Source organism: Gadus chalcogrammus, chromosome 19, assembly GCF_026213295.1.
Source record: "Gadus chalcogrammus isolate NIFS_2021 chromosome 19, NIFS_Gcha_1.0, whole genome shotgun sequence".
In the NCBI taxonomy this organism is placed as follows: Eukaryota; Metazoa; Chordata; class Actinopteri; order Gadiformes; family Gadidae; genus Gadus; species Gadus chalcogrammus.
In genome coordinates this window covers 2,749,943-2,764,683 of record NC_079430.1, presented here as the reverse complement: position 1 = coordinate 2,764,683, position 14,741 = coordinate 2,749,943, and the positions used below count along the sequence as shown (strand labels likewise).

At 41.9% G+C, this 14,741-nt stretch overlaps 1 protein-coding gene across 1 annotated transcript; it reads left to right on the top strand.

The window, feature by feature from the left end:
• The first annotated feature begins 232 nt into the window (after positions 1-232).
• On the top strand, positions 233-6,994 carry LOC130372783 (ADP-ribosyl cyclase/cyclic ADP-ribose hydrolase 1-like). The gene is made up of 6 exons (XM_056578943.1): positions 233-375; positions 2,730-2,856; positions 4,872-5,001; positions 5,165-5,247; positions 6,014-6,087; positions 6,907-6,994. Exons 1-6 carry the CDS (start codon positions 233-235, stop codon positions 6,992-6,994), a joined length of 645 nt encoding a protein of 214 aa, XP_056434918.1.
• The last annotated feature ends 7,747 nt before the right edge of the window (positions 6,995-14,741 follow it).

The following is a 14,741-nucleotide window of genomic DNA, read 5'->3' as shown; positions in this document are numbered from 1 at the left end:
CGTTTCGACTAGTCAAAACTACATTACAGATATCTCTAACTGTCGTTTTGACTAGTCACAACTACATTACAGATATCTTGAATGAAGTTGTTGATATCTAGGCCTACAATGTAAATTCAGGATAGTCAAACTTAGTTAATATGACAATTCGGCTTGCCATAAAGGACAGAGCCCGTCCAACTGAAGGACTGTGTAGTTCGAGAGAGCTGACGGGTTGAGTTCAGACGCAGGCATGATGGACCGCTGTAGGTGTTGCGTGCTGGTGGCCGGCTGTGCCATTATCGTCCTGGTGGTCGGGGAACCGGTGATGCAGAACAAGGTCACGTTCATTGATGCTGCCTGCCAGAGATTAGCTCGGAAGGACGAAGGGAAAAGGTAGAACCAACATTTCCGGTTTTTTTTGTTGTTGTCTCCCTTATCTAACCTTTATGCAATAAGTTTGCAAGGACATGCAGTATGCACAGCTTTTAATTGACCGTCATTAATTTAGCTTGATCAAAATTTGTTCATCAATCGATCGATTTTTGACATTTCTTTATTGTGTTGTTTGCGTTGTTCTGTCTAGTCCATTCAATTTATCAGACGCTTTAAACTCACACAAACGAGTGCCACAATGAAGATGTACCCCTATAACAATGCGAATAACGCGAATAAAACATACATAATGATAATAATAATAATAATAATAATAATATAATAATAATATAATATATTTACATGAGTACATGCACATACATATGCTGAGGCCTCTTACATAGGCCTACATATACATCAGTAGCCTACACATATATTTATCAAACGACACATAAAATAGATATAAGTTAACTCGTCCAACTTTTCACGACTATCTTCAATATGATTTAATTGCAATCTATTTATTCTAAACGTTTCAAATGCTCAATTTCTTGAATTATAGTTCTGCAAATTAATATTTCCATTTCTAAAATATTATTTATATTTGACTTAGTTGTTAAATGATGGTGGAGTAGGTTTTAACCAGTTCCACGATATCTGTTTCATTGCTGCGATCCTAAGTAGGCCTATCCTAAACAAATATTTATCTATTTCTAATGTGAGTTCAGCAGGTGATAGATAGGCCTAAACCTTTTGGTTCAGGGGCCTACTTGATTTGGACATTTTTCATAATAGAGTTTGTTATCAGTTGCCAGAACGTCTTTAGTGATGGCTTGGGCAAAAATATAAAACGTGACTGAGTGATCTGCATTACACAATTTCTCCAACAATCTGGTGAATTTGGTGTCCTCAATTTTGATCGTATTTTTGGTGTAATGATTATTACACCAAAAATAAACACAAGATACTTCGAATAATTTGTATATTTTCCATGTGTTCTCGTTTTCCCTCCAAAACCTTGAGTTTGTTGTTTTATCTATTGTTTTATAAGTGTTTTCCCATTCACAACCGGTAGCGTGCAGGAGCAGTGGACGCAGCCGTTCCGCGGCGCGTAGGCCTACGTCCCCGCTGGAAATCAAAAATATAATTCGAACTTTGAGTTTGTGTATCATAAGTTTACGCTCTCTAAATTATCTTTATAAACCATTGTGTCATTATTGCATTAATAATTGATAATGGATTATATATCGCTTACTATTTTGTAGGTATAGGAGCAATGCTTTATAAAGTGCATTCAGTTCACCTTCCCGTTTAACTCATCACTACACCTTGCCCTGTCATCGTTGAAGGGGTGAAGCAGTAATGACCGGCGTTCTACACGTTGTTGCATATACACAGAGGTGTCTTACCGTAGGCTACTTCAGGGCAAAGCAAGACACCTCCACTGCGCGTCGGTGTCCTGTTCGCCCTGTCGGGGCTTATTTTCGATAATGACCGGCGACGTTCTATACATTATCCCACTTATACACGGCTACTTGCCAAAACAAAAAAAATTACTTCACACAGAGTGTCTTTTCACAATTTATTTGTTACCCGCATTCGTAGTGTTGATCAGCAGAGAAATAGTCCGCCAAAGACCTTGACGTCGCTTACCAACCGAAGACGCTGGGGTTGACCGGGCTTACCGGGCTACTTGCGGAGTTCTACCAAAGACGTCATTAGTGGCAACAAATCCTTTGTTTTCCCTGACAGCGGTCAATTATGCTAAGAAACGGGTATAATTCACCGCCGGAAGTTGTGGCCCATGCAAGTGAACGAAGCGTTCCACGGCATTGAGAAGACCCGCCTAATTAAATGCAAATTAACCTATAAACCAACATGCGTAACTGGTCAAAAATATTCTCGGAGGTCAGCCGGTTAACACGGTTAACCATTGACATCCCTATTATCATTGACTTATTAGGCCTATTAAGTGATAAGCTCTATTTCAATAAAACATTTATTCAATTAAAGGCTTAGAATTTCCTGCCTGGTTTGTGTCTGGTTTATATTTTTTGTATTTTTGATATTGAATGGCTAAAATGTATTAATCAATGAATTTATGGGATTTTTCATAAATCCCTACAACTTTAGGTCGATATAGATTGTTTTGCAGGCCATGTTCATGGTCCGCCTTACTCTCAAAAATCTCTTTTTTTGTTCAAAGCACCGACTGTGTGAAGGTCTGGAGTGCCTTTGAGCAAGCATACGTGGACCATGACCCCTGTCAGGGGGTCATGGTCCCTACAACTTTAAGTCGATATACAATATAGATTGTTTTGCAGGCCATGTTCAGGGTCTGTCTTACTCTAACCAGTCTCTGTTTGTGTTTGAAGTATCGACTGTGAGAAGGTCTGGAGTGCCCTTGAGCAAGCGTACGTGGGCCAGGAACCCTGTACGGTCCTGCCGAAGGCCTACGATCACCTGCTGTCCGTCGCACCTCCGCAGCCCATGTGCAACAAGGTAAATATCCTGAGCACACTACTACTTAACCTGTTTCTAACTCATGGTTAGGCTTGACACAGGGCTGGTCGTTCATAAACAGGGGTCCTCTATTCATTGTTGCAATCCCTGGACATAAGTAAGCTATTTATGTTAAAGGTCCCATTGCATGCTACTTTATGGATGCTTAGTAGCCTATAGGTTTTTAGTGGGCCTCTAACCATTGGTAGTTCTAGGGGCGGGGCCAAAGGGGCCCTGGCCCCTGCTGAAATCTGATTGGCCCCTGACGTACCCCTGTTCCGTCAATCAATTGACGAGCGGTACTACCAGAGAATTCAACGATCACAGATGCAATTCCACACCCATACTATTGGCGGCAGTAATGTGTTAATACAACTTAGGAGAAGAAGAGGACCTGCAGAGGTCTTGACTTTTGCCGTTTCTCAATTCGCGTACTTGTGCGTGCTCGTGTGCTCGTGGACTCGTGAAACGTCATCAGTCGTTGCCCGAGCACTGTTCCAATTCGAAGCACGCATCAAGCGAGTACTGTCGTAAAACCCGGAAGTGTTCTTGATGCGTGCTCGATCTCGCCGTTTCACTGAGCATGCATCGGAGGTGGCTCGTGTGTACTTGCAACCATAGATCCCAGGATGCATTTCGCACTCGCAGCAGTACGATGGCGGACAATATGGAGAAGACGCACAACTGTAGCTTAAGTTACTCTTAACTTAAATAAATATATATATATAAAGTCGTGTGTGTATAGCTCATACACATGACAGGACACGCATATCTTTTAAATTTTTATTCATTCAGAATATTTACTATTTGAAAATGAAAGAGGCTGGGATTTTGTTTTACATCATTTGTTTATATTGTTGCATATTCTCGAAGAAAGTTGTCCAATCCCGGGTTGCTTTAACTCACTTCATTTATTATAAAGTCGTCGGCATGTTTCGGCATGGTAAGTGAAGCTATACGGAGGGAATTGAATCTAACACGTGTGAGAGATAATAACTCTGGCTACTATGGGCCACGGGCAGAGGCCCGTGACCCTTCGCGGGTTTCGCTGAAAATCTCTGGCGCTCTTCCCCCCCGGTCCTCAGGTAGAGACCGTCAAGTGGGCGTTGCCTAGTGGGCGTGGCCTAGTGGGCGTGGCCTAGTGGGCGTGGCCTAGTGGGCGTGGCTGGGGTGCCGTAATGGCTTCGGCTTCTTCATTTATTCAAAAGGCGCTGCCATCTGTGGCTGGAGCAGCCTCCAATAAGGTCTTGCTCCCCTTGTGGCTATGTATAGTATTTACGGCTTATATGTTTGGTCCTGCTTCATTGGGTCTATGTGTGGGTAGCTTAGATTCTTAAAATACGTAACAATATTGTTCAGTAGTATATGCCTAAATGAGGCCGTAGCACAGTTAACGGACGAGCAGAGGTGGTGACGTCATCGAGTCCGCTGCTGTTCCAATTGCAGGTACGTACTCGCGTGCTCGCAAGTCTGTGCTTGAAGTACGGACTTGCCAAGTACGTGCTTGCAAGTCATCGAGTCCGTAGTACGCGTGCTAGGAATTGAGAAACGGCCTTTATCATTTTTTGCTTGAATCTTTTACTGTTAATGGCTGAATGATACCAGAGCCTGATGCTTGGCGGAAGAAAGAATCCATCCATCTTGAAGACAATTTTTGGTTAGTCACAAATCCTTGTGTTGGTTGTCATTAATTTATGAAAGAGTTTTTTCATGAACTTCAGGGAGTCAAAGCCAAAGTTCCTTTCCCCCTTCTCAACCATGGCTGAGATAACCCCCACTACGAGTCTCGTTGTGGAAATATCAGAGACGTCAGATTATGTGTTTATGTCTATGTATATATATATATATATGTTTGTTTGTATACATATGCATATGCGTGTGTATGTAAATTTGTTGAATTTGAATTTTTATTATTATGTCATGCATTAGCATGCCCAGCCCACATCGGCTTATAAGACACCATGGCAGCTCAATATATGTGTGTATTAAGAGGATGTGGTGTGTGTGTGTCCCAGATGATGTTTTGGAGCGGGACCAAGGAGGTGGCCGACCGGGTGGCAGAGGGCTGCTACCAGACGATGGCGGACACATTGCTGGGATCTGTACTGGATGGAAAGGTCTGGTGTGGGGAGAAGGGGAGCAAAGGTAAGACACCACTACCATATATACAATACATGTAGGACATGCATAGTGTCGATATATATATAAAGCCCTTTATGTTTAGTCCCGCCCCCTAATATCCTGTTTAATGATCTGGAAACATCTGATTCTCATGCTCTGGTCTGTCTCTCTGCCTCTCTTCTGTCAGAAACTTTCACCTCTGGTTGTCCCGGCTGGTCTGATTGTAAGAACAACCCGGTCAGATCCTTCTGGAGCAGAGCGTCTGCTGAGGTACGTCATCACGAGACAGTTGACTCACAATTATGTATAGGTCTAAAGATAGGATAAGAGCATTGCATACCTTGTGTAGCACCATTCGAAAGCAGTTTACAACGTTCTTTACAAGAAAATATTAAGATTCAAGTGATTCAAGAGCAGTATTTTTTACAGCACAAATGAATTAGTTCTGGTTTCTTGGCCTGGCAAAAACACGGATAAAGGCATATACACGCACAGACACAGACGCAGACACACACACACAGACGCACGCACGCACGCACGCACGCACGCACGCACGCACGCACGCACGCACGCACGCACGCACGCACGCACACGCACACGCACACACACACACAGACACTCATTTAAAAGTAAATTATGAAGCTTAAGAGCAATTCATTGACACTGTGACGTCATTGAATAAGAAATTGACACACAACTCTATAAACATGTTAAGGGAGTTGTCCTCTTTGAGAATGACATGTTCCAGTTCGTGCAACCTTCTGAAGTGGGCTTGTCATTGATAGAATAATATTCGTTAATAAGCATATTTTCATTTGCCATAAATATTCTGTTTTTTTCTCAATCAAAATTGTACATTTTAATCAAACAAGTCCATGGATCATGTTTCCCAAATTGTGTTTCATGAGAAGCTTTGTTTGTGAGGAAGTATTTCTTTGAATTTCATTGATCATCAAACCCAGAACTCAATGACTGATAACCACTATCCTGCCCGCCCCTGGTCATAACAATGCATGTGACATGTTGTCTGGTTCAGTTTGCAGCGGTAGCCTGCGGAAGAACTGTCGTCCTGCTCAACGGCTCCAGCCCAACCCCCTTCAACCCTACCAGGTCAGTTACTGCGTTAACGCAACAATGTTAAAAAATTAAACTAGCTTGTCGATTAAAATAACCTGGAGACTAACAAGAACCCCCGTTTGGGTTGATTAACAGCATGGCTTGAAGCTATGATTCATTAATGACCTGGCTGGAGGGAAACAGGGAGTTACAGTTCCTGGATCTCTTTTCTAGAGGCGCGTTCTGAATGAGAGACTTTTCCCTCCAGTGAGCCGCTCTGGGTGTGGCTTGGGAGAGATGATCCGCCCAACTTCACCGTTTAGCGGCTCAGTTAGTGGTACAGGACAGTACCTGCCTCGGGGTAGGAGACGCTTTGAGCCGCTCCTAACTAGTCGACTCTGATTGGATATGCTTGAGGCGCTATTTTATCTCACATATTTCAAAATAATTTGCATATAGGGCGCCGGGCGGGACCAAAAGTAGGCGCGACGCAAGTTTCTCATTCAGGATTAGATTGGCAGCAGAGCATCACTAGAGTATACTCCTAAACAAAACAGTTTTTGATTGGTTCGAAAGTTATGGCCATATCCACTCAACCTTGGAAGCGCAAGCACTCAATAAATGCTGTAATACAACGTTCAATTGTTCATCATTTTCAATGAGGAAACTTAACTTTTGTGTTTGCACTTTTGAAGTATTTTTGCCGAAATCGAAGTTGGAAGGTTCAATCCCAGCCACATGACGAGTCTTACTGTCGTCCTGGTAAACAAGGACAAAGATGGGTACGTTATTTTTACTAATGTATCTAATAATCCTTCCTCAATATACAACTACTTTTGTTGACTAAACATAAAATGTTACTTTCTTTCAAAGGGCGAACTGTAAGGATGCATCTTTAAAGAAATTAAAGGCGAAGCTCAATCCTAAAATCCGTTACGATTGCACGCAGAAGATAGAGTAAGTGTGTGTGTGTGTGTGTGTGTGTCATGATCATGATCATCATATTTTCCATCAGCCTTGGGCGCCCCGGCATGAACCAGTGGTCAAGCAGTCGCAGGAACTGTGTTCTCTTCATTATTATTCTGGCCTGATGTATAACCTGTCGAATATAACCTGTTACTGTAGTTCGCTTTGTCCAGTATACAAGTATACAAGTATACAAGTATACAAGTATACAAGTATACATGACCTACATTATACTTACGATGTTATTGGTAGCAAAAGTCACGCATTGGGTGGTGTCAGTTATTTAGCACAGCTGTTCGTTAGAGATCTTGGAACTCTTGAAATTACAAGTCACCTTTGACTTGTAATTGAGTGATTCAACGGTGTTAGCTAAAGGTTAGCCAACATAGCTAGCATCTCAAGGGCAGCGCCTCCGCGACCCGTTTAGGTAGAGAAGGAAAATGGAGTAGTGATAACCCTAACCCTTTAATAACAACACATGCACAGCAATAGCGATCTTTTTCATGAAATTGGACCTGCACAAAGTAAACTACATATTATATGAAAGCCGAGCCTCCACTTATTCCGACTGTCCAAACCGTATCATTCTGTGACGAAAACTTGTAAATAACAACTTAAGAAGAAACGTCCCCTTTTCCTTTAACAACCAATAATGAAGTTTTACCTTTGTTATTTTTGTCCACAAAGTTGATTCTGATCTCATAAAACCACCATAAACAGATATTCCTGTGTCTGGGCAAAATTTTGCAAATTAACATGGTGTTTACAATCAATGACGAGAGAAGGTTTCTTAGGAAAAAGGTAAATTGCCTTCAATCAGAACACATGTTCTTCAGCGCAATCTAGGTCCCCTATGTGTATTTGCGTGTGTTTGGCTTGGCGTCATTTGATTATATTTGCCCTGAACTTTAAATAGAGGCGTCAAGTGTCAAAATTGTAAGATATCTACCTTTATTTGTGTCTCATAGAAAGACAGGGCTACCAACTGATAACGACCAACTGATAATTATTTAAGGTGGAAATGTTATCTTCCACTTATGCTGTGTTCCATGGCTCTATTCACTTTGACCAAGTATTATCCCCATTGAATATTTCACTTGCACAACAGTCTTTCTATTGGCACCAAGATGACATTATAGCCCTTGCAGTTGTGGAGATATACTCTGTTTACTTTGGAGCGGTTCCTGGCCGAGCTCACCAGGGAGGCAAACATGAACATGCATTCATGAACGCGCACAGTGTACCCGCACATGCTTGTATTTTCTGAAGTAATAATAATAATAATAATAATACATTTAATTTAGAGGCGCCTTTCAAGACACCCAAGGTCACCTTACAGAGCATATAGTCATCATTCAAAACTATGTAAAACAGACTAGGAATAAAAGGAAAACAGAAGGTTAAACATGAATAATAATAATTAAAGCCTTATTATTATTCATGTTAAAAATGAATACGCCTAAAGTGAAGGGGGGACCTCACTAACCACCACCAATATGTAGCACCCACTTGGGTGATGCACGGCAGCCAATCGGCGCCAGAACGCTCACTACACACCAGCTTGAGGTGGAGAGTTAGGGATGAGGTGGAGAGTGAGGGAAAAGAACATTTAAACACTATCGACCATATTTAAACACTATCGATCACATTTAAACACTATGGACCAGACGTAAACCCTATCGACCACATTTAAACACTATCGCCCACATTTAAACACTATCGACCACATTTAAACACTATGGACCACATTTAAACACTATGGACCACATCTAAACCCTATCGACCACATGTCGCGTGACGCCTCGTGTGGAGGCGCATTAGAGAGGATCATGACTAAAAACTAGACCCTACAGTGTGTCAGCAGAGTGCAATGCTTCTAAACTCTAAATCATACGTGCAGACAAAGTTAAACTTCATTAAGAAATGTTCATTCATGGTGCGTGCTGCTTAAATGTAATGCAAATGAGCCTTCTAGGCTCATTTGCTTTGAACGTTAAAGGGGACATATTATACCACCAGGTGTCAGTGTGATTAGCCTTACAAGCCGTTTCGAAAATCTGCCCCATATGACATCACTAGTGGGCGTGTCCACCTAGATCTGTGCTGGATAGATCAGTCTACCAGCCTACCCAGTGGACTGAAGTAAACGTTGCTCATCTATCCAGCACAGATCTAGGGGGACACGCCCACTAGTGATGACAAACTGCTTGTAAGGCTAATCACACTCACACCTGGGCCCTGTACCACGAAGCTCGCTTAGAGGGTTAGCGAGGTATGTTGAGCTCCAAGCCTGGGTTAGTTGTACCACGAAAGTCGATCTCTTTTAGCGTCGCTGTATCACCATGGTGACTTATGCTCGCAACCAAACCTGGTCGGGAGCAGTTTTTCGGCTTAGTCTAGCCGGAGATCGGCTACTTAAATCGGCGTGCGCAGCTTCCTAGCCCCTACTCTGACAATGGCGTCACCATTTGTGGGTGTTCCCGTGGACCCGCCGTACTTCTCGTACAGGCGTCTCTCCGGAGACAGAGGGTTTTACGGGACAGAACCGATCCCTTGGCATTGTCTGACGATATTCAGATTTCAGACTTTATTGTCATTGTACAAACAACGAAATTGGGGTTCTTCATGAGAGATACAGATTCTCATCAGAGGGTGTTCGTTATTTGATCGTCCTTTTGGACCTTATGTAGACAATGATTACTGTTGCGCATTGTGTCTCCTCGACAGAGTGCTAGAGTGGAGGTAGCGCGTCAGTCTTGAATTTCTGCGCGGGGGGTTCGACTCCCAAGTGACGCGAATTTAAGTGAAGCTTAAAAAGTCCTAATTCTCATGCATATGGAATACTTATTCGCTAAAGCATATGGAATTATATTTTTGTGCTTATTTCGAACTTGAATCCATATTTTCAAGGCCGTGCTGGCACCACATCTATGGGGGTAAAATGCATGATGATAGACCAGCGAATTTGAACCCCGGTCGCTGGCGTTCGGGTCTTATACTAATCCACTACGCCACAAACGCTACCTCTCTGCGGTCGAAAACATGCGATATATTTCTTAAATAGGGTGTATTTAAAGTGAGTTCCCTAAATGATAGAATAAGGCAGGATGGACGTTGCTTATGCATTTTTAAATCATCATCATTCTATTTGGATTAATGGCTCATTAATTTGGCATAGTTATTTTACAGACAATATGCAGAATCTTTTCACTTATACGCATATAGACTGCTTGATCTATCGTAAAGGTGAGAAAAATGACGCAAAAAACGCCCCTTTCACGTGAACGCGCACTGAACCTAAAGCGGAAAACCTGGTTCAACTAATTGAATCTAAAGTGAGCTTCGTGGTACCATTTAACTCTGATTGCGAGTTGCGGCTCTGTCGAGCCAGGTTTTCCCAAGAAAGCCTGGGTATGTTCAGCGAGCTTCGTGGTATAGGGCACAGGTGGTATAATATGTCCCCTTTAAAAAAATAAATAGCTGATTTGTGATTGGTTGCAAGGAGTAGATGAGGCTGGCCTCCCTTCCTATGGTTAACATGGTATGGATGATTTACCTCGCAACAGTGAAACTGAATTGTGATTGGTTATTTTTATTCTCAAAGGCAGCAAAAGTGAGTTCTGGCCCCTTTGCCTCCCTTAAGTTGCTATCCCCGGAGACAACATACTCAGAGTAACGTCGGCCAGCCTCCTGCCTTGCAAAGGCACTTAGCAATTTTTTTAAAAATGTTCATGTAATTATTCAGTAATAAACACACATTGCACATGGATAATAAAAAAATAAAAGTAATAATCATAATTTCACAATCATTTTATTTATTTATTTTAATAACGAGGAGGCACTGCTCCATTGCCTCCTCTAAGGAATCGCCCCCGCTGCGTTCTTTTCTGAAAAACTGTTTAGAATGAAAATGGTATAGAATATCAATATTTTTCCAGCTATAGTATCGAAGTTAGAAATTTCAGTATTTTGACTAACAACACTACGACAAACACGTTTGCGATTATTCAGTTAGACCTACAAGAAAAGTGAAAGGTAAGAAATACATATCTTTGGTACACTGGAAAAAGCCTTCTGTTGAACCAAGTAAAAAAAACATGGGTAATGGTTCACATCTATATTACATAACTTGAGCCAATGACAAATATATAGCTTGCCTCAAAAAATATTTCCTATGTTCATAAAAACAAAATAATACAACTTGGCACCAAGTATAATTCTATTCTTTGAATGAAGTTAATACATTTAAATCGTATGTTAAATCCTAAACAAAAAAATATTGATTCACTCCAACAATTGGTTCTCATTTAAGAAATATCTATCAGAAATAATTTGGTTTATCCAATCAAAAAGATTACAATTTAATCAAACAATTGTTTCTCATTATTGTATACATCATCATCATCATTTTTTCCCGCTCGGCTCTCGCCACTCCATGGCCTTGAGGCGCTTCTGTCTGGATTCGACATCACATCGCGACATCAGTCAGGGTTAGGTGCTTTGCCAAAGACACCTAGATACACTGCTTGGTGAAGCCGGGGATTGAACCAACAACCTTCAGAATACCAGCCAACCCGCTCTACCACCTGAGCTACTGCCGCCAGTGAGTCATCGTCACTCTGGTCAAGGGTAGTGCTTTCACCTCAAAAAGTCGCCAAAAGTCACCAATAGCAGCTGAAAAAGAAGCTAGATTTGTCGCTTGTCGCTGTTTTGAAAAAAAGTCGCCAAAGGGGTCTGAAAAGTAGCTAAATATAGCGACAAAATCGCTAAGTTGGCAACACTGCGGTTTGGTCCAGTAGTCGTAAGCGTCTTTGTATTTAATGCGCATGCGCAGGCTTGTACGTAACCTTGACATTTTACATTTGTCAAAATAGATATTTCTTAATTGAACTCCTAACTAAAAATATCTATATTTCACAGTATTTTGAAATAAAAAAAAGTTATTTTAAAAATAAAACAAAAAATGTTTATTTGAATTGAATTACAAAATAATAATCAGATGAAGTGCGGCATAAATCCCTTTTTCCAGTGTACTACCTTGGACATTAAATAATAATAATAATAATAATACATTTTTAATTGAGGGCGCCTTTCATAGCACTCAAGGTCACCTTACAGGGCAGTGTTTAAAATACATAAATAAATAAATAAAATAAAATAAAATCAACAATCATAAAAAACACAAGAACAAGATACATTGAAACAATTTACACAAGTGGGGTGAAATGGGTGGGAGACAATGAATTAGATTGAAAATGTCAGTTTTTAAAAGATGTGTTTTTAGACGGGACTTAAAAGTGGAGAGAGTGTCAGAGTTACGGATGTCAGGTGGTAGGGTGTTCCAGAGGTGGGGGGCAGATCGGCTGCATGCCCTGGACCCCATGGTGACCAGGCGGGCGGATGGTACAGTGAGTTGAATGGAAGAGGAGGACCGGAGTGTGCGGGTGGGTGTTTTGGTGTGCAGGAGTTCACAAATGTTTGGAGGGGCGAGGTTGTGGAGGGTCTTGAAGGTGAGGAGCAGAATCTTGAAATGGATGCGGGTTTTGACCGGGAGCCAGTGAAGCTGCTGAAGGACAAGAGTGATGTGATTAATGGAGGGGGTGATGATGCGAGCGGCAGAGTTCTGGACCAGTTGAAGCTTACGGATGGACTTGAGGGGGATACCAAAGAGGAGGGAGTTACAGTAATCGATGCGGGAAGTGACCAGGGTGTGAACAAGGATGGCTGTGCTATGGGGTGTGAGGGATGGGCGGAGGCGGTTGATGTTGCGTAGATGGTAATAGGCAGATCTGGTGATGTTATTGATGTGTGCCTGGAATGATAGTGTGCCGTCGAGGATGACACCCAGACTCTTAACCTGAGGGGAGGGGGAAACTGAGGTGTTATCGATAGTGATGGAAAAGCTGTCAGGTTTTTCTGATTTGGTGCCGATGAGGAAAACTTCTGTTTTATTACTGTTGAGTTTGAGAAAGTTGCAGGTGAACCAGGTTTTTATTTCAGAGATGCAATCAGTAAGGGAAGTGGGCGGGAGAGTGGACGAGGGCTTGGTAGAGAGGTTGAGCTGGGTGTCATCAGCATAACAGTGGAAATTTGCGGAAGATATTGCCGAGGGGAAGGAGGTAAATGATGAAGAGTAGGGGCCCCAGGACAGAACCCTGGGGAACACCTGAGGTGACGGGGGAGGGGATGGATTTAAAATACTTTAGTTGGACAAATTGAGTACGGCCAGAAAGATAAGATGTGAACCAGTCTAGTTTAGTTATACATTTGCATAAAATCATGCAGGTCTACATTTAACTGGGCGATAGCTTTAATAGATTGCAACGGGGGACTGAAATCACTTCATGGCACGATGTGACAGTTCGGTAACTAAGTAAACAAAGAGAAGTTTGTTATTTTTTAAACACAACATGTGCAGAAGCTAACATTCAGCTTCAGTCTGAGCTAGGATGAGTTTTCTGAGCCCCCCAAAACCAGGCCGGGTGCTTGGCAAAAAGAGGCCCGTTCACGATTCTGATTTTAATTTGGGCAAGTGAACATGACATTCGGGCAAGTTGAACATGACCTGTACAAGTGCTTTTGAAACCTTAGTGTCAACCCCTGCAGAGGCTGGAAACCTATTCACCTCGGGCTACGTGTGTGTGTGTGTGTGTGTGTGTGTGTGTGTGTGTGTGTGTGTGTGTGTGTGTGTGTGTGTGTGTGTGTGTGTGTGTGTGTGTGTGTGTGTGTGTGTGTGTGTGTGTGTGTGTGTGTGTGTGAGTTCTGATTTCGAACCCCAATTTCCTTAAATCTGCTCTTTAATGGCATGTTCATCTCAACTCACTGTAGGTCACATTGGATACAAGTTCCTCTGCTAAATGGTTGATTAGTAAACAGATGATCTTCCGTGTCTTGCAGGTCTGACCTCCTCAAGTGCCAGAAGAGTCATAGAAAAAAATGTATCCCCTGCTGGTGAAGCCCTCATCTGCTACTCCTACAAGGCTGTTATCCAATCGTCCTTCTAGAGCCTCTCCTGCCTAAATTTCCAGATGTTGTCCTTGACCACCATGTACCCGCCGTTCAAATAAATAGTAGTAAGCAAGCCAAAGCAACCTGAAATTACTTTGTTAGCTGCAAGCTGTTTAGTGGATCAAGACCATGTCAAAACTCATACCAAATTAACTGAAATATCAGCGATACTAAAAATATCTAGCCACAATTATTTGTTTCAATATGGAGTGAAACAAACTGATCACTTCCTTATCAAATCATGTCGGATTTGATAAGGAATCTTCTATGTATAGCTTTAAAGTCAAGGCTATCTAACGGGTATCGAGTAAATGCTTGTGAACAAGTGTTTGCATTGTGTAATAAATGCATAAATAATGCTAACAACTTGAATAACTTGAGCCAGTAAAAAAGGCCAACAATGGAGCTATAAAGATCGCAGCATACTCTTTGCGCGGGATACGTTTCTTTCTGGAGAAGTGAAGAGGGCGTCCTACTGAACGGAGGTTGGTATCCTACATTATGTTAAATGAAATGACTTAGTTCAATTAAATTCCCCCCAAAGTATTGCATTAACATTTCTGAACTTATGTTATGGCGACCATTAAAATACATTGAAGGACATTTGCGGCATGTTAATGAAATACTTTGGGGGGAATTCACCTTCATAGACATGGTCCATTGTTCTTCTTTCAAACTCATCTGTTTTCTCCCCCAAAACATGTGCGGGAACATCTGCCCACATGTTGTGCTTT

Bases quoted from the DNA above. Each gene is read 5' to 3' on its own strand.
- LOC130372783 (XM_056578943.1), top strand. From the start codon at position 233: ATGATGGACCGCTGTAGGTGTTGCGTGCTGGTGGCCGGCTGTGCCATT. The intron at 376-2,729 runs GTAGAACCAACA...TTGTGTTTGAAG, and splicing joins CGGAAGGACGAAGGGAAAAG to TATCGACTGTGAGAAGGTCT. The intron at 6,088-6,906 runs GTCAGTTACTGC...TTTCTTTCAAAG, and splicing joins ACCCCCTTCAACCCTACCAG to GGCGAACTGTAAGGATGCAT.